The sequence below is a fragment of the Perissodus microlepis genome, chromosome 3 (genome assembly GCF_051167445.1).
Source record: "Perissodus microlepis isolate ML-2025 ecotype Zambia chromosome 3, ASM5116744v1, whole genome shotgun sequence".
Lineage (NCBI taxonomy): Eukaryota > Metazoa > Chordata > Actinopteri > Cichliformes > Cichlidae > Perissodus > Perissodus microlepis.
Window position 1 is genome coordinate 6,634,623 of NC_140463.1, and position 24,125 is coordinate 6,658,747.

A 24,125-nucleotide genomic window follows, 5' to 3' on the forward strand; every position below is an offset into this window, starting at 1 on the left:
CATATACACTTTAATGTAAAAAGGATCAATAACAGTTCTGAATTTACAATTTAGAGTTCAAGTCATATTTTTGGTTTGTCTTCACAGAGAAAAACAAACTTCCTGCTGCTGATGTTTCACAATAAAAGAAACAAAAACTGTAAATACATTTGATTGTATTGGGGAAAATGTCTCAATGTGTCTAGTATTAAAATAAGTGTGTATAACTATAACAAGTGTCTAACTTGTATAAGGAGTATTTAGTAAATGTGAATATAACATTTCCATGGTGAAGAAGCACCTTCAAAACAGCGAAAACAACAACAACGCACAGTTATACCTGAAGTGACGTCGCTGAGCAGCTAATCCTGCTTCACTGACAGGCTTCTGGACTGTTCCAGAGAAACTTTCAGGATCACTGCCATCCAGTGGTCACTGTCAGTAACTACAGCTCTCCACATACAATAATACTGACATTAAGACACAGTCACTGCAACGTTTCACCACTACTGTTAGTCAGTGTGATAATGACGCTTTATATGTGAACACAGAAATTATTAAACTGATAGAAACACTGACATCAGCAGAGAGATACTGACTGAAGACAGCCTTCTGCCCTCAGGTGGTCACAGTGAGGAACTGCAGTTACAGGTTGCGTCCTTAATGAAGAGCATTTCCAACCAATACATATATCCCAACAGAGAGCAATAAGAATCATTAGTAACACCGGGTTCAATCAAGCGTCAGACTCACCCTTCATCAAATTAAAAACACTTCAATTTAATGAGCTGCTCGAGCTTCAGACAGTACAAATTATGTAGCGCCAACCAAGATGGCGCCAAGTATGGCAGCCTCGTCGTGAGCTCCCCCAAGCAACAGCTGTTTTTTGTGTTTAATTTTCCTTTTCCTTTATTTTTTCATGAGTAGCACATGTCTCCTTGTGTACGACCAACAAACCTTACTGGACATAAAAGACGGAGTTTCTCATCACTTTCCGGAGTTCAAGTTTTGCAACACGGACCCTCCGTTTACAGACCCCCCATTCATCTCACCTGAGACGCCTTTGTTCTCTGGCCCTGGAGGCTGCAAACGCCGATGCAGAGGGAGAAGATCTGGCGTTCTGGTTCGACTGAGACGGCGCACTAACAGACCACCGTTACCCAGTTTATTACTGGCTAATGTGCAGTCTCTGGAGAACAAGCTGTGCGAGTTTCGGGCATGGATCTCATTCCAGCGAGAGATGCGGGACTGCTGCGTGAGCTGTCTCACAGAAACCTGGCTATCGGACAAGGTACCAGACTCCGCAATACAACTACCGGGGTTCTCTGTGCACCACGCGGACAGGTCACAGGATCTTACTGGGAAAAGCAGAGGCGGTGGTGTGTGTTTCATGATCAACAACAGCTGGTGTGATTATGCGAACGTGCACCCGGTCAAATCCTTCTGCTCACTGGACCTGGAGTACCTGATGATTAAGTGCCGGCCATTCTGGCTACTGAGGGAATTTACAGCAGTGATTATTACGGCTGTTTACATTCCCCCACAAGCCGACACTGACCGAGCACTCAGGGAACTGTACAGCGCGATCAGCAGTGAGGAAACCGCACACCCAGAGGCGGCGTTTATCACCACCGGGGACTTTAACCCTTTAAAACCGGTCGGAGCGGGCACGCTCTGTTTTGCATAACTATTTTTAAATCCCGGTAGCACTGCAACCACATAAGCTAGCGCAATAATTTTTTTTGCATATGAAACCGGAGGAGTTATACTTACATCTTATGCCATCAGCTTGTCCTAGGTCACGGTTTCCTTCCACATATAGCTTTGCAAAAACTGCATAAAAAGCGCTTGCAGCAACAAAAACATAATATTCCAGAAACACGCTTTGTCGATCCGATCAGCTGTTTGTAACACTTCCTATGTCCATCAGTGCAAACTATCGCATGTCCGCCATTACCTGCCCGAAACTGGAAGTGACGTCATTTTCGCGGAAATGTAGTTTTTTACCATCAGGGCCTCATGAGCCTATACTGGTGTTTCTAAAACTTATCTTTGACTTTATGACTTTCTGTGTCGTTTCTGGGATGCTTAGAACTCAAATTGCACTGCTGGAAATAGTTTATTTTGATGCATATGTTGCTTTTTTGCAAATTTGCACTATAATATTTATTTTCGTTTTTCCTGCAGTATATAAAAATTGGTGTATTTCAAAAACAAAACTATGAAGACACTCAAAATAAATTTCCTGTGGTGGGAAACTATTTTGTGCAACTTTTTTGTATTTACAGTTTTGAGGGATAAGCCTCTTAAATTTCTCTAACTAGAAATATATGTTAAAAAAACAAAAACGATTTTCAATTTTTTTGTAGTTTATTGCACTTTTTTGCAATTTATGTAATTACTCTGCACTTAATGCATGCATATTATTAATATTTGGGCTATAACGGTTGTATTGATGTATAGCAAATTGAAATGCTCCCAAAAATGGCACTACAGCATGTAAAAATATAATATAAGCTCTGGCGGACTTGGTTCTATGGTAGGTCTTAAAGGGTTAACACAGGAAACCTGAAGAAAGTTTCACCAAAACTCCACCAACACATCCATTTCAACACTCGTGGAGACTGGCTACTTGACCACAGCTACACCTCTTTCCGGGATGCGTACAAAGCCCTCCCCCGCGCCCCATTCGGCCAATCAGATCAGCGCTCCATCCTGCTCCTGCCCGCCTACAGGCAGAAGCTGAAACAGGAAACTCCAACCATGAGGGCAGTGCACCGTTGGACGGACCAATCGGAGTCTACGCTGCGGGGCTGTTTTGATCACGCGGACTGGGAAATGTTTCACGTGGCTGCTAGGGACATTGATGAGTACACAGACTCAGTCTGCGGATTAATCAGGAAATGCGTGGAAGATGTCGTCCCATCCAGAACAGTTAAATCCTTCCCAAATCAAAAACCCTGGATTAACAGAGATGTTCGCACGGCACTGGCGGCACGGAGCACCGCTTTTGCCTCCGCGAACACATAGGATTACAAACATGCACATTACCAACTCTGGAAGACGATCAAAGCAGCCAAACGTGAGTACAGGGACAGGGTGGAGCAACAGTTTGACAACCCTCGGAGTATGTGGCAGGGACTAAACACAATCACAGACTTTAGAGGGAAAACCAGCACACCGCAGACCACGGCCTCTCTGTGTGAGGATCTAAACGTATTCTACGCTAGATTCGACACAGCGAACACCATGAGACCGGACAGTGGGCACACCGCGGATGACGTCAGTGCGCACACTGTGTCTGAGGAGGATGTGCGGAAGTGTTTCAGGAAGGTGAACGCGCGCAAAGCTACTGGTCCGGACGGGATTCCCGGCCGAGTCCTTAAGTCATGCGCGGCTCAGCTGGCTGGAGTGTTTACACACATCTTCAACCTTTCCCTCTCTTTAGTCTGTAGTCCCAGCCTGCTTCAAAATGGCCACCATCGTCCCTGTACCCAAATCCTCCACCATCTCCTCATTAAACGACTGGCGACCTGTAGCCCTGACCCCCATCGTAAGCAAATGCTTCGAGAAGCTTGTCAGGGACTTCATCTGCTCTGCACTACCCGACTCACTGGACCCTCTACAGTTCGCATACCGCCACAACAGGTCCACTGATGATGCCATAGCCCTGACACTACATACTGCCCTGTCACACCTAGAGAAGAGAGACACGTATGTGAGAATGCTGTTTGTAGACTACAGCTCAGCATTCAATACCATCGTTCCCTCTGCAGCTGGACAGGAAACTGCAGGATCTAGGACTGAGCAGCTCCCTCTGCAGCTGGATCCTTAACTTCCTGTCTGAAAGACTCCAAGTTGCCAGGCTGGGCAGCATCACCTCATCCCCCATCACACTGAACACTTGTGCACCACAGGGGTGTGTACTGAGCCCTCTCCTGTACTCACTCTACACCTATGACTGCACGGCCACTAACAACTCCAACATCATTGTGAAGTTTGCGGATGACACTACAGTGGTGGGTCTTATCACCAACGGTGATGAGACGGCTTACAGGGAGGTCGTCAGCACCCTGACCCACTGGTGTCAAGACAACCATCTCACCCTCAATGTCGCAAAGACAAAGGAGTTGATAGTGGACTTCCGGAGGTGCAGAGAAGTACACACCCCCATCACCATCAACGGCGCTGCTGTGGAGAGAGTGAGCAGCTTCCGGTTCCTTGGTGTACATCTGGCGGAGGATCTTACGTGGTCAGTACACATAAACAAAACAGTGAAGAAGGTGCAGCAGTGCCTCTTCTTTCTCAGGAGACTGAAAAGATTCGTCATGAGCCCCCACATCCTCAGGACCTTCTATCACTGTGCCATTGAGAGCATCCTCACTGGATGCATCACCACCTGGTATGGCAACAGCACCGCTTACAACCGCAAACCTCTCCAGAGAGTAGTGCGGTGCTCTGAACGGATCATTGGAGGTGAGCTTCCCTCCCTCCAAGACATCTACAGGAAGCGGTGCCTGAGGAAAGCAGGGAGGATCATCAAGGACTCCAGTCACCCCAGCCATAAACTGTTCAGACTACTTCCATCAGGAAGGAGGTTCTGCAGCATCCGGTCCTGAACCAGCAGACTGAGAGACAGCTTTTTCCATCAGGTCATCCGACTGCTGAACACGTCATAGACACCTCACCTCCACTACTGGAACTTCAACATTATGCACTACATACTGTACATTAATGCCACTGTTTTGCACATGTCTCAACCAACTCTGTATATTTTTTTATATATTTTATTTTATTATTTACTCTATTTAATTTGTAAAATATGTATACACACACACACGTAGAAAAAACATATTTAGTATACACATCCAGTAATACATATACTATTATATATTGTACATATATTTATTAGTCTCAGATTTAGCCATTCTTATATTTTGCTTATTTTACGTTATTGTATTTTTGCACAACTCTGTTGCTTGTGAAGCTCGCACACAAGAATTTCACTCACATGTACTGTACCAGTGTACCTGCACATGTGATGTGACAATAAAAGTGATATGATATGATTTGATTTGATTTGAGAGCAAGACAACATCCATAAGGCCAAATATTCAGAATGAGTTTCAAGGCCAATAAAAACATGACACACTGAGAGGAAACTCCATGTTCAACAAAGCGACTGTGAGAACCAATAGTAAATAAGCTGCTTGTGTGTGGACTTCTCCCAGGCACTCTATGCTGTCTCCTTCCAGTCCATCCCTGAACCTGCAGGACCCACTCAGGGGAATTTTTGGGTGATCGAGGTAGGTCACATGACTGAGAAGATTAATCAGCTGTTGTAGAAGATGGAGAAACAGGTTGGAGAGAGGATGCTGCTTGTTCTTTGAGTCTGAGATCAAACATGTGGTATTGTTCATGTGCTGTCAGCGGGACGCAAAGAAACCATGGAAACAACAATGCTGGGCAGAATCTCCATGGAGACAGACAGTCACAGTTTATCTTCTCACCACCAGATGGCAACAAATCAGCTTCAATGGCACACCAAACCCCTTCACAGATAACGTTCACTACATGTTTGTTATATTAGAGCTCTGCAGAGCTTCATCAGTAATCCGTATTTAAACATCATCACCAGAGTTTGTCCAGTTAAATCAATGAACTAACTAGTTGTAAATGGATTATTTTATGTTCACTATAAAATTTTAAAATGGGCTCATCTCATTGAGGAAGACTCCGAGGAAGGAGAGAAGCGTAAGGAGGAGGAGACAAGGTAGTGATGAAAGGAAGCAGGATTGAAGGAGGAGGTGAGTGGAAAATAAAGCAAGGACACAAGGAAATAAGTAAAGGAAGGAGACAACAAAGGAAAAAAGAGGAGGTGAGAAAGAGGGATAAAGAGATAGAAGCTTGATGGAGATAATAGGAAGGACAGAGAAGACATTGAAGGACTAAAGTAAAGAGGACAAAGTATAGGTGTAAGGAGTAAGGAAGGAGGTGAGTCCTCTCCTTGACACCATGGCGAGGGCGTTCAGACGTTCTTGTCCTGCATCTCACAGGAACATCTGCTTCTCTTTAAGGTGGAGAAACACCTCTGAGCTTCAGCCGGCTCGTTTCCAGTCTGTTGCCTCCATTTACATGGAAAAACATTTGTCGTGGTAGAAAATCATCCTTCCATGTTTGTATTTATTTCACACAACAACATCTTCAATAACAGAGTCTGAATGAAGGTCAGGTGTTGATGCTGCTTGCTGATTGAATGGTTGGTTTCAGCTCTCCTCTCAGTCTTTACTGCACAGGTGAAGGTAGAAAGTGTGACTGGATCTATAGACTGGAAACAGAGAAACATGCTGAACATTTAAGCTTTGCAGTAGAAATTTTCATATTACAAATAAAGCAAACAGTTTGTCAGCAATGTGCTCACACTGGCAGCTAAAACGAGATTTCGTATCTTCACACTTCAACTTGTGAACTTTAGTCTGAGATAGACTCAGTCTGAGCAGTCAGACAACATATTCTGAAATCAGCACATTAAGGTGTGGCCCTCTGACACTCTTCAGGTGGAGACCTGCCTCCTTCCAGGAAGCAGCTCACTTGTGTGTCTGTGTTCTGAGCTTGGAAGAAAAAAGCATCCAGACGCTAGGATCCGTAGACTAGGATGACCTGGATGACTGAGAACCTTCACAGACATACTACTATATATACTATATACTGGTTATCTGATACCAGAGTCCTTATGTATCAGACACCGAGTAAACTCAGTCTGTTCTAAGTCACCTGGAGATGTCCAGGTGTAAAGATCTAAACCACTTTAACAAGGATCAGATGGTTGTGTCCAGAAAATCAGGTCTGAGTCTGTCTGAGACCTTGTGGTGCTGCAGAGGTGAGGACCTGCACAACAGAAGGTAGTGTGATCCACACTGTCCGTGCTTTTATTTAACAAGGACTCAGATTTATTCATCAGAAACAGAAGAATAGCTTTAAAAACAGAAGGAATACAGTAGAATACAGTTTTAATAACTTGCTCAATAGTCTGACACACTTAAACATGAGAAAATGTTCAATCAAGCTTTCGTCTGCTAGCTAGATAGCTGACGATAAAGAAATATTCTGTTTATAAAAATATTAAATGAATGCTTCCTAGAGTTATTATAAATTGAATGTATAATGGGATGACAGCCCATTATCTCTAATGAGTCTTAAAGGCTTAACAGGTTTTTCAGGAATGGTCTCAAACTGTAGTCAGTGGTCTGTAAGTACTTCTGTTTACCATTTGGGGAAAGTTTGTTTAGGACAGGTGTTTGCTGTGTTTGAACAAATTGTAATGTTACTGATAAAATATACAGACTAAAAACATTAAAGCACGTCTTTTAGTGGTTCTTGCACTTGTGTTACTTTCTTGTACAGTTCAGGTTGTTTATGTGGAGCCTTAATGTTTTTGTTTATTGAATCCACAACAGTGTGATTATCATTCTCCTCAGACACAGGAGTACCTTCTACCCACAGCATACTTTACACTGTAAAAGTAGTCAATAACTTGGCTGTGCAGGAGAGTAAATCTCTGATTCAGTTCTCTTGTTAAACATGTGCATTGTTGCACTTTTTCGACCAGTCGAGTCTTGATGCCTTGTTATTGCTTCGATCACTTCAGGCCACTGCATTTTTGCAGCTGAAAATGTCCTGGGAATTCCCCGGGACTTGCCTTCCTTAAGTGTATTGTCATGCTGAAAGTAGCTAGGCAAGTGTATTTGGGTCACAAATTATGAAAAGAATAAATTGTTTGTGTCTTTGGCAAAACGATCATTGATGCAGAAGAGTCTTGAGTTGAAAAAGCTACTGGGGGATACTTTGATCTGCCTTTTTTTATGTCGTGTGTTTTGGCCTGTAAGAAACTGCACAGGAAGGGTCATATCCTCCTGTTTAGGTATTCTGAAAATCTCTCATCTGCTCTTGTGGTTGTTCACCAATATAGGATAACAAGTCAATATCCCGTTCTTTTTATTTCGTGGTTCACACGGTGCATTTTCTCACAACTGTCAATTTCCATTAAATCAAGCTCAACATAATCCTCCTCATTCATGTTTTCATCATAATAACAATAATGTATACTTTATTTATCCTGTAGGAAATTGCTTAGTCCTCTGCATTTAACCAGTGAAGCAGAGTAGACATTCGGTGGATTTGAACCGCCGACCTTCCGATCATAGGGCAAGCTTCAGTTTATTGGCAACAGCAAGCGCTGGCATGGATCCATCAAGCTACAACACAGCATTAACACCATCCCCGCAGACAGAGCTGCCAGGAATGCAGAAGAACATCATATTAAGAAGGCCCTGAGTAAATGTGGTTATCCCTGCTGGACATTTGTAAAAGATGCGAAGACACCTAAAGAAAGCTCCAGCCGATCCAGGAGAGAACGACAACCGCAGCCTAAGTGAAACCCTGCAGTGATCCCGTATGTGCCAGGAGTATTGGAACAGCTGGATCTCTGTGGATTTCAAACCAATCAAATTCAATCAAATTGAATATAGTGAATATTTAAAAGTTAGAAAGAGACAAGCACAAAAGGCCAAAAGAAGAGGAATCTAATTGAATATTGATTTATTGATTAGCATTCAAATATCTCAGTGAATATTCACTGAGATATTTGAAGATGAATCTAATGGTGGTTGAATAATTTGAGTTGAATGGTGTTAAAGGAGAAAACGTATACAGAATTAACCGGAATAATATTAGAGATTTGGATAACAATACTGTGAATGCTTAATCAGCATTCACACTACTAACCATCCTGAACTCATCAGCTCCGCTCACACTGACATCTTCAACGGAAACACGTCCAGTTTACTCACAAGGCCAATGAATGAAAATATACTGCGAGTGAAAGTTGTGTGAAGTTGTGTATGTGTGTGTTAGTATCATGATTAGAGAACGACAGCTTTCTTCTTTTCTTCTCTAATGACAGAGCTGTGACAGCTAATGGTGACCATGATAAATATTTACCTTCATCAAACCATATTTTCCATAATCCAGACTGTATGTCTCCCTTCCTCTGCACAGTCTCTGCTAACACACCCAGTCTCCACCATGTACTGTCTCCAACCTTGACATCCCAGCTTTAACCCTTTAGAGCCGGTAGGAGCGGGCACGCTCTGTTTTGCGTAACTATTTTTAAATCCCGGTAGCTCTGCAACCACGTAAGCTAGCGCAATAATTTTTTTTGCATATGAAAAAGGAGGAGTTGTACTTACATCTTATTAACTTTTGCATGTCCGCCATTACCTGCCCGAAACCGGAAGTGACGTCATTTTCGCGGAAATGTAGTTTTTTTTTACCATCAGGGCCTCAGGGCCTATACTGGATTTTTTTAAAAGTTATCTTTGACTTCATGACTTTCTGTGTCGTTTCTGGGATGCTTAGGACTCATATTGCACTGCTGGAAATAGTTTATTTTGATGCATATGCTGCTTTTTTGCAAATTTGCAGTATAATATTTATTTTCGTTTTTCCTGCAGTGTATAAAAATTGGTGTATTTCAAAAATAAAACTATGAAGACACTCAAAATAAATTTCCTGTGGTAGGAAACTATTTTGTGCAACTTTTTTGTATTTACAGTTTTGAGGGATAAGCCTCTTAAATTTCTCTAACTAGAAATATATGTTAAAAAAGCAAAAACGATTTTCAATTTTTTTGTAGTTTATTGCACTTTTTTGCAATTTATGTGATTACTATGCACTTAATGAATACATATTATTAAAATCTGGGCTATAATTGTTGTATTGATGTATAGCAACTTGAAATGCTCCCAAAAATGGCACCACACCATATAAAAATATAATATAAGCTCTGGCGGACTTGGTTTTATGGTAGGTCTTAAAGGGTTAAGTACCAGAGTTAAAGCTCTCAGAGCAGGGATTATCAGGAAGCTGCTCACCACCTCCACTCACACTGGTCAGATCTCCAGACAGGATGAGTTTTGGATGCGCAGTGTTTGGGTCCAGAATGAGAGGAGTGTAGGAGACCATGTCTTTGATGTTGTTCCAGATTTTGAAGGCGTTAGGAATAAAATAATTAGCTAAAGCTCTTTTTGCAATTTTTATATACATATTGCAATTGTGCTCATTAAACACTCCGTTTAACAAAGGTCAAAAGCATCAATACAGTGCTATGATTGGATTGAATTATTGAGACTAACATGCTGAGCTATAGAGATATTTGTCCCGGATGTAACAGTGTTTATATGGTATTATTCCACTTTCCAACAAATCTCAGTGTAATTGGGAAACAGTGCCCTCCTCTTGGTGTGGCCGATTAGGTGAGGCTGGCTGCAGTAATTGCTGCCAGTCTCCTGTAGCCATACCAGAGGTTAGTTGTGTTGTTCCACACACAATATAGTTAAGTATTATAGATACATAAAACTTGTTTGAGCAACTGACGGGCACAGATTGTAATAAGTGCTTAGTGGACACGTCCAACACCAGTTTTATATATTTTTCATTTGTTTAATATTGTGTAAAACTGTATGCTAAAGCAGAATGGGATATGTTGTCATATTGTGCAGTGTGAAATTGTGTGTCATGAGCCATTTGCACTGATCAAACACCGTTACGTTTCCATTCAGGAAATGAATTAGCAACAATCAACCTGAGTCTCCTAGTCTTCTTAAAAACACAACACAATGCAGAGCAAAGGAGCCTGTTTGGGACGAACTGTTACAGCAGGGTGAAGCAGATGGTTACAAAAACTTGTATAATAAGTAGAAAACAACAGACTGAGAATTGCTAGATAATATTAATGTAGCAAGGTTAGAGAAGAAAATCTCTTTCAAGGGGAAGGAGCAGATGCAGACGAGGTCAGACATGGATGAAGTGCAGAAGAAGATCCAGTCCGGAGATGGCAGGACCGGTTGCATGTTTCCCAGAAAAGAGTCATAATAGTATTTGTTTTTGTTGTGGTATTATACTGTATTGCCCACTTACAGGGTCATCCTGTTTGTGAAGCAGACCACTGATTCACATTGAGGTCCAGCATGCTGGAACTTCTAATTTCAACTGCTGAAATGAATTAAATCTTTTAAAAGGTAGTCATTGTCCTGTACTTCCCAAAAGAAAGAAAAAACAAAGAACACTAACAGAGGTCAGGTTGCCCAGGTGCAGTGTTGGGAAGGTTACTTTTAAAATGTATTCCATTACAGAATACAGAATACATGCCCCAAAATGTATTCTGTAACGTATTCCGTTACGTTACTCAATGACAGTAACGTATTCTGAATACTTTGGAATACTTAATATATTATCATGCTTTTTACAACAACGTGAATGTACTATTGCTGTGTGATTTATTACTATTACTGAAGGTCCGCGACTCCGAACTGTAGTAAAGGGACCTCTGACTAATATGGCGGGGTCCCTGTCGGCTCGTAGCCGAAAAATAGCTTTACTTTGTTGTGTGGGTCAACTTTTCTAGCGAGAGACAGAGAGAGGCGTTGAAAGACTGCTGCAACGGAACTTATTGTTTTCGGAGGAAAACACGAACACAGTGTACAGTCGAGTCTTAATAGCTTACTTACAGCTGGGCTCGTCAGGCTCTCTTCTTGGCTACAGTGGTTATTATTATATTTACATGCTTCCAGCTCCCGTTTTTGCTCCCCTTTTTCTCCCTCCTCGCGCTCACAGACCCATAACGTGTATGGCAGTCCATTCTCCCTGCAACACGGACTACACTGCCCATGATGCTACATTCTTTAGAGCTATGCTTGTAGCATTCTGCCTGTTAGCTTAGCACAACAACAACAACAACGAAAAGGCGCTCTCTCACCCAGGAAACACACAGTCGCAGAGAGAGAGAGAGCGTCGCCCTGTAACCATGGCAACCGTAACGCTGCCGCCTGGAACAACAGAACGTAGCTGTCAAACAAAACCCAAACAGTCCTGACCCGCGACAAAATGAAACAGGAAAGTACCGCAGTGTAATCCATTTATTTCAACAAAGTAACTGTATTCTGAATACCACCTTTTTAAACGGTAACTGTAACGGAATACAGTTACTCATATTTTGTATTTTAAATACGTAACGGCGGTACATGTATTCCGTTACTCCCCAACACTGCCCAGGTGTTTGGCCTGGTCTATCAGAGCTCCTGAGGGCAACTGTGGATCTTCCAGCAGGGGGCAGCCTTGTAGCTATTAGAATATGAATGTGAGTGAATGTTAGATAACCAGCATTTATATAGAAATAAAAGCTTAGAAAAAGTGCGTGCGTGAATGGGTGAATAAGGCAAGTTGTCCAGGTGTCTTCCCTGCTCACCCTGATACGAAGAAACCTGAGTAGTCTCGCGGGTCAAATCGTATCAGTCACACCTACTATGGCAGCTCCCCTGTTGATCATTGCACTTTGTTTTTTATCTGACTTGGTTTCAGAGGCTGGACAGCAGGCCCCAAAGATAGATATTACTTGGAAAGGCTAAAGCAACTTATTTGGATTAATATAGATTAATAGTCATATTCATATATATAATGTTTCATAAAAGGTTAAAAAAGGAATGTTCATTATTTAGACTTTTTTGTCTAGAAGATTATTTTAAAGCAACTTAGAGCAAAACAAAAGCAAAAATTATTTTAGAAAAGGATGATATAATCACATCAATTCTGCTTATTTCACCCAAAATAAAATACAAACAAAAAGGTCAACTGACAGATGGACACTGCTGGAGAAACTGTGGGGAAAACATGGCAGATCATTTCCATATATTTTGGAAATGCCCAATAATCCTGTCATACTGGAGTGAATTGGTCGAATCAATTTACTTGGTGACTGGTCTCAAACTAAATTTGGATTTTTGTACTGTGTACTTGGGCGATATCCCATCAGCAGCCTCCTTAAAGGACAAATATTTGATAAACATCCTGTTGGGAGCTGGCAAAAAAGCGCTTACCAGGAGGTGGCTGGAGAAAGAGCCCCCAACAAAGAAAGATTGGATAGGAATAATGGAGGAAATATATAGAATGGAAAAACGTACTTTTTTTTTGAACCTCAAAATGGACCAATTTCATAAAAACTGGAGGAAGTGGGAGAGATTTGTTGAAGGTGGTAACGTGGGATGAGATATTCACGCAACTACTGGAAGAAGGAAGGTCTGCTAAGGACTTTTTTTTTTTTAAGGTAGTTTATAAAAGAGACTGGAAATACCCTTCCGAATATGATCAGGGATGGACTGTAAAGTGCTGAGTGGACAGTAGTAAAAACCTAACGACATGGGACCTGTAAAGAGGTGGAGGGGAGCTCCCCCAGACCGAGCAGATCTGCGGGTTTCACTGTGCCATTATGTTATTGTTAGAGCGTAGTATCTCTGTTTATTTTGGGGGTTTTTTTTTTTTGGGGGGGGGGGGTTTTGGGGGTTTTTTGGGTTTGTTTTTTTTTGTTTTGTTTTTTTTTTTTTGTTTGTTTGTGTGTATTGCTAAATTAAAGTACCTTTTTATAAAAGAGCTTATGAGGTTCTCAGTGGCAGAATATAATCTGCAATAAGACGTTATTTTTAGCAAAGCCAAAGGAAAATAAGAAGGTACAATCTGCACAGAAATGAACATTTGTGAGATATAGAATGAATTTTGATTTTACAAACTTTTCCCTTCCTATTTTTTTCTGTTTCTATATCAAAGCTGAATGATACAGGGCTGGCGGTCCATAAAGATGACTGAGGCTCAAATTTTGTATCTCTATATGTAATCATGGGAAAAGAGGGATTTGTGTTTGGTCTAAACATACCATGAGAGTGAAGCGATGATCATGAGTTGTTTGTTTGTTTGTTTGTTTTTACTGTTTTTGTTTTTTTTCATGTGGATGACTGTCATAATTACAAAACTTTCAATAAAAAAAAAAAAAAAAAAAAATTCTACTTATTTATTTAATCCACTCTAAGCTAATGCTGATTTTGTTCTTTGGAGGGAGAGAGATTGGTGGTGATATGGAAGAAAATGTTTTCCACCTCAGTGCTCTGTGGAAATAATCTGGAAAGCAGGATTCCTTGATAGATCCCACATCTTCTCAAACTTATACTTTTGCTTTTCCACAGGGAAAACCTTCGAAATATCCCCTCTGGATTGTGACAAATTAATGTTCAGATTTTTACCCTTACTGTTTCATAAATGGTTGAGAGAAAATAAGAATTTTTTTTCACAAATGACATTTTAATTGCAGCAATTTTTTTAAAGCAATGTAGCAGGACAAAAGCAAAAGAAGAATGAAATGATAATAAAAATCAAATAATGATCAAATCACATCAATTACAATTGTCTAACTAATCTACTCTGAGCTAATGCTGACTCTGTTCTTATCTTTAAGAGGTGAGACGTTGGAGAGGAGACAGCCACATCAGCCCTGAAGATCTGTTATCGCAGTGTTCTAATGAAAATAATCCATTAGGAAAGCAATAGATTTCTTCTGAAATAATCCATCATATCTGAGACTGTAATAGTCGCATTTATATGATTATCAAACAGTCAGAGCAAAAACAGTACATAAACAGCACGATGTTTTGTTCAGAAAATGTTTTCGCTTAACATCTCCTCACCTTTTTTCATTGCCCTCTTTTTAAGTTAGCAGTTAGTTACTGTCACAATCAAAGAGAACTATGGGTCCTAATAAACTGCTTCCACAAAAAGCCAGGACAGTGTCTATAGTTTTTAAAGGGATGCATTCAAGAAACTACAATGTATGAAAACTTCAAGATGAACACTTCAGGGACCTCTAATTAAAAGAATTCCTGAAAAACTACAACTGCAGCTGAACAAAAGAGTTATTGGTGGAACTTTTGTAATCACTATATTCTGAAATAAAAGATGAGACAGCTCAGCACAGCATGTTATTAACTTCACTGAAGGACAGTGTCTAAAGTGTTAAAAGACATGATGGAAAACAAAACAAGAGACTAGAGCCTATCAGGAAAACTAGTGAGTGGACCTCTGATTCAAGAATTTCTACCAAACTACAACTGCAGCTGAACAAATGAGCTGTTGGTGGAACTTTACACTCTGAAATATTGAAAGATTTAAAGGATGAGACAGCTCAGCACAGCATGTTATTAACTTCACACATGAAGTGGTTCAGTCCAGTCAGACTTCAGTTTTGCAGTCACCGTCCACATCCTGCTTCTTCGACTGGTCGTCACGGTAACTCTGGACTTTCCTCCAACGAATCCTGAAGTCTGTCAGTCCTTCTGACAGCATGAGGCCTGACAGCTGGACAAAATGTGCAGATGATGAAAAACATGAAGCATAGTTTGAACTTGTGTCAACTTTGTGTTTGTGACTGAACTGCTGACCTGCTGTGAAACCTGCTGCTGGATCTCTGTGCTGTGCATGTCTGCCTCTGACTGAAGCTTCATTTTCAGCACTGTTTGCTTTGTCACTGCTAAAAATGAACCACATATAAAAACACAAACATTAGTGTTTTACATGATGACAGGATCTTACAGTGTTTGCATTCTGGACCTCACCTTTGAAACAGAAAACATAGGCTGTGTCGAAACAGGCGGAATCAGACCATGTCCCGTCCCTAAAATTTATTGTTGCACAGTACTGAATTGAATTGAAGTTATTAGGCTCAGAAGACATCCAGTTAGTGAATGTGGAGGTTGTGTTGTCAGACCAGAAGGCCCAGGGATCCCTGTAGAGACCAATCCACACATACTGAACCCCTGATCCATTCAAAGTGAGCGTGATGTTGGATTTCTCCTCTTTGCTTCTTATACTGGTCAGGTCTGTGTGGTATGTCCTGCAGTACGACTGAGCCGCTGACCAGGTTTGGTTCTCCATCACTAAGATGTAACTTGTATTTTTGGCTGTGAACAAATAAAAAGGATGAATTTTCAAACACACATTATGAATCTCATAAAATTGTAGGACAACTAGGGCAAGAAATCTTTTCCTACCATTGTAACACAGGAAAGGGTAAGAATCTCCACAGGGTCTATCATCCATCAGTGTTTGTCCCCGAAGAGCAACACAGTATTCATTTGCTTTAGTAGAGTTTGGTTGGCCATAAGCCCAGATCAAAAATTCATGTTTACTGCCAACATAAAAAAGCTTTCCCTCCATGGACCACTTCCAGCTGTAACGATCTTCATAGAGCCCTATCCAAGCATAGTCATTATTCTTTGGTGCCATTGAAAAAAGCAGTTGGTTGATGTTGCTGTTGTAGATGGTGACCAAGTCAGTGAAGTGTTCTCTACAGTAACGCTGAGCTTCATGCTGGGTCATCAGCATTTTCACTAAGTGGTATTCTCTGGAGTGGGGAGGAAGAGTGGAAAGTCCTCCTGAGAAAAATATAAATATAAAAATATAAAGGGCCTTTCTCAATATGCGTACTTGTGCGTACTTGCGTTCTCGTGTACTCGTGATACGTCATCAGTCGGAGACCAAGTACTGTTCCAATTCGAAGTAGGCATCAAGCCGAGAACGCGAAAAAGTCCCGGATGTGTTCTCGCTCCGTCTGTTTTATCAAGCATGCATCGGTCGTGGTAAATATCCCAGAATGCATTTCGTCCAAAACTCAAACGCAGCAATGGCGGACGAGCAGGGCTAAAAACTTTTAAATATTACTCTTTCTGGGTCACAAAATAAACTTTTAAGTTATTTTCAAGCGAGAATGCAGCTGTGTAAACTTCAAATATCTGCTCGATTTATCAAGATATCATATATTTCCAAACGCGCTCCGACGTTTTCGGAGACGTCTGTGACCCGCCAGCTCCATAGCAGACAGCGAGGTCGAGGGTTATTAGAGCCGGCGAGAACAGCGGACTCCCGGCACATCGTTTTCAACCCCCCCCCCCCACGGGCTACTCAGGATAAACAAACCCCAAACCCCAGTAGCTGTCTACTGTATTGAATGTCCACTAAAATAAAAATAAAAGCGTTCTAACATCTCACCTGCTTGTTTTTATTAAGGTATGTACGCGTATGTACATGTACACTATTTTTATTAAGAGAGATTTCACTACTGAGGTTAAACGTGATATATAAGTCACTTAGATCACTTCTAAATGTTAATGTTTGGTTTATTTCAGTGTTTTATTTGTTCCTGAGTAAACCGGTTTGGCTGAGATTAAAGTTAAGCTTCATAACATATTACTCACAGTTAAATTAAGAGGGGACGGCAGTAAAAACTCCGGACCTGTGACATCATCAAGTACGCCGGTGTTCTCGGCGAGTCTGTACTTGCGTACTTGAGAATTGAGAAAGGGCCAAAGTTTTTATTGGTGAAACTGGACTGTTAGACGAATCACTAAAAAAGTTTTAAAATTTAAGCCAATTTAAACCAATTTAAACATCGGAGCACTTTTGCAAATATGTGATATTTGACGTTTGAGGCTAACCAAATATCACAAACAATAAAGTAGAATGAGTAGAAATAGAATTTCCGGGTGTTTTACTTTTACTCCTTACATATTTACAGATACAGATTTCTGTTTGTTTTCTTTTTTCTTTTTTTTCCTTTTTTTTTTCATTTGTGTTATTTGTGTTTGTGTCATTTGTGTTTTAACACATTTTGGAAAGTCTGTATTTCACATCACTGTGTGTTGTCAAACACAAACATATTTAATCTAAATGAATGGAACAAAAACAGAAAAGAATGTCCAGCTAGAGATTCCACCACCTGGACTTTTAACCATGCAAAGAGATGAAAGAGGCAAAAACATACAGTTTTTTTGTTTAAACATATGTTGCATATGTTTAAGACAACAGAAAATAGAACTATAGTTTTTATGCTATTTATTTTTCTCTTCTCTGTTGTTAAACTGCAACAACTACATGTAATGCAACAATGTACAACTAGTTTTCAACCCTCTGAAGCCAGGCCAAGTGATGGTTCCTGTTGGTTCCTTCGGGTGGCACTGTCACTTGGTGTTCACTCTCGCTGTGGTAGAGTATCACTTGCTGTTCCCGTTCCAACCCACAAGGTCCAAATTCGTAGGCTGCATCCTCCTGAGGACCCGGTCTTTGCGGTCTACGTGGGCCGGGTCCTCAGAAGGTCGGGTAAGCCGGAAGTAAACAGCTGTGAAACTGGACGGTCTAGCTTTCACCGCCGTCTCGGTGGAGTTTAATAAATTCAGCCATCTGCTCGTAGCTATATCAAATATAAAAGGACACTGGTGTAAATTCTCAACCATCTCATACTTCTATTTTAAATCAGTTTTCTGTTTGACGTTTATTCAGCGGTGTGAAAACCAAGGAGGAACCCACCCGAGGGATTGATAAAATGTTATGGTCCTGGGTCGGTGACCCAGAGTTTTTGGTTTTTGTACTTTTACTTTTGATTTCATCATGGTTTGTGACTGTTTGTGTTTTGGGTTTCTGTCCTAGTGATTCTAGCTCCCTAGTTTCGTGGTACTTCCTGAGTCCTGATTATTAGGTTTTGTTAATTGTGTGCTCCCTCTGTTCTGTGTCATCCCTACCTTTGTATCCCCTCTAGTGTAGTCAGGTCTCTGTGTAAAGCCCGCATCTCTGAGTCTGTGTCTTCGCGTGTGTTTTGAGTTTCCTGTTTTATTGTGAAGGTCTGTGTCTTATGCCAGTGTGTTCAGTTTGCGTTTCCCCTGTCTCCTCTTGTCGATCACAATCAGCTGTGCCTCCCTCCTGTGTGTAGTTTCCTCGTTCCCTGTGTGTGTTCACTCATGTTAGTTGCTAGTCCGTCTGTGTTTCTTCCCTGTGTTTTCTCCCGGAGTCGTCCATTCAGGTTTGTTTTGTTAGTCATTCCCAATTTAGGTTTTGCCTCGCTCGCCATATTTCTGTTTGTGCCACCTGTGTTAATAAAAGCTTGCTCACTTCCAAGCCGGTGCCTGCATCTGGATCCTGTCTCACACTCACCACACGTCTGCCCCCGCAGCCATGACATAAAATTTAATTTTCATTTGAAAGCCTGATGCTTAGCCTCGTCCACCCCAGCTGTGAAACTCAGAAACCAGTCTTACTTGTTATCATCTATCGTCCACCTGGGCCTTACACAGAGTTTCTGTCTGATTTCTCAGACTTTTTATCTGATTTAGTTCTCAGCTCAGATAAAATAATTATTGTGGGTGATTTTAACATCCATGTAGATGCTAAAAATGACAGCCTCAACATGGCATTTAATCTGTTATTAGACTCAATTGGCTTCTCTCAAAATGTAGAAGAACCCACCCACCACTTTAATCACACTCTAGATCTTGTTTTAACATATGGCATAGAAACTGAACATTTAACAGTGTTTCCTGAAAACCCTCTCCTGTCTGATCATTTCCTGATAACATTTACATTTACAATAATTGATTACACAGCGGTGGAGAGTAGACTTTATCACACTAGATGTCTTTCTGAAAGCGCTGTAACTAAGTTTAAGAATATAATCCACCCACTGTTATCATCTTCAATGCCCTGTACCAACACAGAGCAGAGCAGCTATCTGAACGCTACTCCAACAGAGGTCGATTATCTTGTTAATAATTTCACCTCCTCACTACGTACGACTCTGGATACTGTAGCTCCAGTGAAAACTAAGGTCTCTAATCAGAAGTACCTGACTCCGTGGTATAATTCTCAAACACGTAGCATAAAGCAGATGACTCGTAATCTGGAGAGGAAATGGCGTGTCACAAATTTAGAAGATCATCATTTAGCCTGGAGAAATAGTTTGTTGCTTTATAAGAAAGCCCTCCGCAAAGCCAGAACATCTTACTATTCGTCACTGATTGAAGAAAATGAGAACAACCCCAGGTTTCTCTTCAGCACTGTAGCCAGGCTGACAAACAGTCAGAGCTCTGTTGAGCCAACCATCCCTTTAACGTTAACTAGTAATGACTTCATGAACTTCTTCACAAATAAAATTTTTATCATTAGAGAAAAAATTACCAGTAATCATCCCACAGATGTAATATTATCTACAGCTACTCTTAGTACCGTTGATGTTATGTTAGACTCTTTTTCTCCAATTGATCTTTCTGAGTTAACTTCAATAATTACTTCCTCCAATCCATCAATGTGTCTTTTAGACCCCATTCCTACAAAACTGCTCAAAGAAGTCCTGCCATTAATTAATTCTTCGATCTTAAATATGATCAACCTATCTCTAATAATCGGCTATGTACCACAGGCCTTCAAGCTGGCTGTAGTTAAACCTTTACTCAAAAAGCATCTCTAGACCCAGCAGTCTTAGCTAATTATAGGCCAATCTCCAACCTTCCTTTCATATCAAAAATCCTTGAAAGAGTAGTTGTCAAACAGCTAACAGATCATCTGCAGAGGAATGGCTTATTTGAAGAGTTTCAGTCAGGTTTCAGAGCTCATCACAGCACAGAAACAGCTTTAGTGAAGGTTACAAATGATCTTCTTATGGCCTCTGACAGTGGACTCATCTCTGTGCTTGTCCTGCTAGACCTCAGTGCAGCGTTCGATACTGTTGACCATAATATCCTATTAGAGCAATTAGAACATGCTGTAGGTATTACAGGTAATGTGCTGCAGAGGTTTGTATCATATCTATCTAATAGAATCCAATTTGTGCATGTAAATGGAGAGTCCTCTTCACACACTGAGGTCAATTATGGAGTTCCACAGGGTTCAGTGCTAGGACCAATTCTGTTTACATTATACATGCTTCCCTTAGGCAGCATCATTAGAAGACATAGCATAGATTTTCACTGCTATGCAGATGACACCCAGCTCTATCTGTCCATGAAGCCAGATAACACACACCAATTAGTTAAACTGCAGGAATGTCTTAAAGACATAAAGACCTGGATGGCCGCTAACTTTCTGCTTCTTAATTCCAATAAAACTGAGGTTATTGTACTCGGCGCTGAAAAGCTTAGAAATATGGTATCTAACCAGATTCTTACTCTGGATGGCATTACCTTGGCCTCCAGTAACACTGTGAGGAACCTTGGAGTCATTTTTGACCAGGACATGTCCTTCAACGCACATATTAAACAAATATGCTTTCTTCCATTTGTGCAACATCTCTAAAGTTAGAAATATCCTGTCTCAGAGTGACGCTGAAAAACAAGTTCATGCATTTATTACTTCCAGGCTGGACTACTGTAATTCATTATTATCAGGATATCCAAAAAACTCCCTGAAAAGCCTTCAGCTAATCCAAAATGCTGCAGCAAGAGTCCTGACAGGGACTAGAAAGAGAGAGCATATTTCTCCTGTTTTGGCTTCCCTTCATTGGCTTCCTGTTAAATCCAGAATTGAATTCAAAATCCTGCTCCTCACATACAAGGTCTTAAATAATCAGGCCCCATCTTATCTTAATGGCCTTGTAGTACCATATCACCCTATTAGAGCACTTCGCTCTCGCTCTGCAGGCCTACTTGTTGTTCCTAGAGTATTTAAAAGTAGAATGGGAGGCAGAGCCTTCAGTTTTCAGGCCCCTCGTCTGTGGAACCAGCTTCCAGTTTGGATTCGGGAGACAGACACTATCTCTACTTTTAAGATTAGGCTTAAAACTTTCCTTTTTGCTAAAGCATATAGTTAGGGCTGGACCAGGTGACCCTGAATCCTCCCTTAGTTATGCTGCAATAGACGTAGGCTGCCGGGGGATTCCCATGATGCATTGAGTTTTTCCTTTCCAGCCACCTTTCTCACTCACTATGTATTAATAGACCTCTCTGCATTGAATTGTACTTGTTATTAACCTCTGTCTCTCTTCCACAGCGTGTCTTTATCCTGTCTTCCTTCTCTCACCCCAACTGGTCAAAGCAGATGGCCCTGCCCCTCCCTGAGCCTGGTTCTGCTGGAGGTTTCTTCCTGTTAAAAGGGAGTTTTTCCTTCCCACTGTCGCCAAAGTGCTTGCTCATAGGGGGTCATATGATTGTTGGGTTTTTCTCTGTATCTATGAAGCGCCTTGAGGCGACTTTTGTTGTGATTTGGTGCTATATAAATAAAATTGAATTGAATTTTGGGTTATTTAGACCAAAATAATAAATTTTGCTCAACAATGGCCTAATATCCACTTACGAGGACATTATACTGCTACTGTTCTATCGAAATTTTAAACGAATATCCTGATATGTGGCTCTCATTTTTCTTAGAAACAAAAATCAGGTAAAAAAAAAAAAATCTGGTAATTCTTTGTTTTTACATTCATCAGGCCCCAATATGCCCAGATATCAAAGAGAAATTAAACATGCATGCCGTGGAAGAGTTCGGGTCTTAGGAGGGTTTTTTTTGTCATAAATTCCTTTTAGAATGTTTATATAATGTTTCAAACAAGTGAATGCAGGTATTTTGGTAAAAGGAGAAAAAGGTTTTGTCTTTGTACTTGTGGCTGATGTTTTAATAAATTACATTTTAAAACCCTTACATGTAATCAAATTACCCAAATGGTTTCAGTCTGTCACTGTGTTCATATGCTATAATTTGAATGCTTAAGATAATTATTACTGACCTGAGAGCAGTAGGATGAGCAGTAAACAGGTTTCTTCCATTCTTTGCGTCTATATAATAGATACAGTCATTACGATTACTGTGCCATATTTATTTATGATATAAGATTTTTATAATTTAAAATTTCTTATCTCCATTCTAATAGCTGCTTGGTATATATTTAATATGTATATTTGCAAAATAATCATATGCGATAGTTTTTCAATGTTTACATGTATCTATATCTATCATGTCTTAAAAAATGTTTAAATAATCATTTATAAGTTTTATCATTAATAAAGTAATGATGTATAACTTACCTGGCAGTTTATTTTTTCATCTGTTGACTGTTCTTTCAGAGAAGAAGACAAATATGTTTTAAATTATACTTTTTTATAATTTATTATCAAACATTTAGAATTTTAAATTAGTTTTGAGTGGTACCATGGACCTGCGTCTCTCTGGCTCTGACACAGAGTGCTGCCGCACCCAGACAGTAAACACTTTTATTACATGTCATAAAAACAGAATGTTAACGTGATTGGTCAAAAAGCTCAAAAGCTCATGTTTCATCTCCTGCACCTTTCAGACATCTCCCTATAAGGAGACATTGCTTCTAACATCACCATGGCAACCATCTCTTGTCAGGCCTGTAAAGCGAGCAGTGGCCATTCCCTAATAACTGATTGATTGCTCTGTTTTTTTCTCTCAGAGAGTCAGCCATACTTCTGGTGCCATCTCTAGTCTAGTCTCTGTCTGTTTATGTCCTATAAAATAATAAATTCTAACATGCCTGAAGCTTTAAACAAGGTTTTTATTTAATCTTCTAACAGATTTTACTGTCAAATGAGGACACCAAAACAGAGTGAATATCCTCTAGAAAATCGAGACATGTGAAGTTAATGATAGTTCAGATTAGAGATTGTAGTTAAGGAAACGCTGTAAACTTTTATCTAGTATTACAAGTATTATACTTGTATTGTATGTTCTGAGCTTTGATCAAAGGCAAAATCAGTTTAAAGAAGCATAAGCAAGGTTACATAAAGGTGAATCGACTTCACCAGCATTCAAATCATTAGGGATATCAAGCTGTTAAAGTAGGTTTTAAAAGAAAGGCAAATAAGGTTAGATGTGGTTCTAGGAACAAACAACATGGTTAGTAGGAAGAAGTCGGGAAGGATTATAGAGTGTGTGCTTAAAAATTGTCTTTCTGATTCAGGGAATTGAAGTTTTTATTAGCAAGCAATTTGTTTTTACATACTACTTTCTGTTGTCTGGTAAAGAAATATCATTATTAAAGCAGAGGGACTGATTGAATGGAATTAGATATTGTACAAGTATTGTCTAAATTTTAGGAATACTACTGTATCAACATTGTGGAAAAAGCACAATGTACAAAGCACAATAGAGATTGACAGACCACGTGACTTTCGTGCATTGCTTTGTGGGTACCCGTGGCAACAAAATCAAAACACTGCATCAAGCGCTAGCATTTCCAGCACCGGTAATCATGAATTCTGCGGTTTTAATCCCTACTTGCATTTTATTTGCCCCAAAAACAGTTATGTACAAAATGACGGAGAACATGGCAGGTCCGTACAAAGACAGACTTGACGAAAAGGCAAAAAAAAGGACGAGGAAAAAAATCAAAGGAGTTAAAGGGTCAGACACGTACGAGCATACAGAGTGGAGGACGTTAGCGTTCTGCCCGACTTTCATAACGTACGTATTTATTATTATATGGTCCTATG

At 40.4% G+C, this 24,125-nt stretch overlaps 1 protein-coding gene across 1 annotated transcript; it reads right to left on the bottom strand.

The window, feature by feature from the left end:
• Window positions 1-14,911: 14,911 nt before the first annotated feature.
• Window positions 14,912-16,239, bottom strand: LOC146389625 (macrophage mannose receptor 1-like). The gene is made up of 4 exons (XM_084917754.1): window positions 15,906-16,239; window positions 15,471-15,815; window positions 15,297-15,385; window positions 14,912-15,213 (listed from the first exon to the last, which is right to left on the bottom strand). Exons 1-4 carry the CDS (start codon window positions 16,237-16,239, stop codon window positions 15,088-15,090), a joined length of 894 nt encoding a protein of 297 aa, XP_084773880.1. The 3' UTR covers window positions 14,912-15,087.
• Between the last annotated feature and the right edge of the window lie 7,886 nt (window positions 16,240-24,125).

What these genes read in the sequence shown, in the direction of transcription:
- LOC146389625 (XM_084917754.1), bottom strand. Translation starts at nt 16,239, where the DNA reads ATGCTGATGACCCAGCATGAAGCTCAGCGTTACTGTAGAGAACACTTC. An exon ending in CCCTTTCCTGTGTTACAATG is followed by an intron (nt 15,816 to 15,905) that starts GTAGGAAAAGAT and finishes ATTTGTTCACAG; the next exon opens with CCAAAAATACAAGTTACATC. An exon ending in AGCAGCAGGTTTCACAGCAG is followed by an intron (nt 15,214 to 15,296) that starts GTCAGCAGTTCA and finishes CATTTTGTCCAG; the next exon opens with CTGTCAGGCCTCATGCTGTC.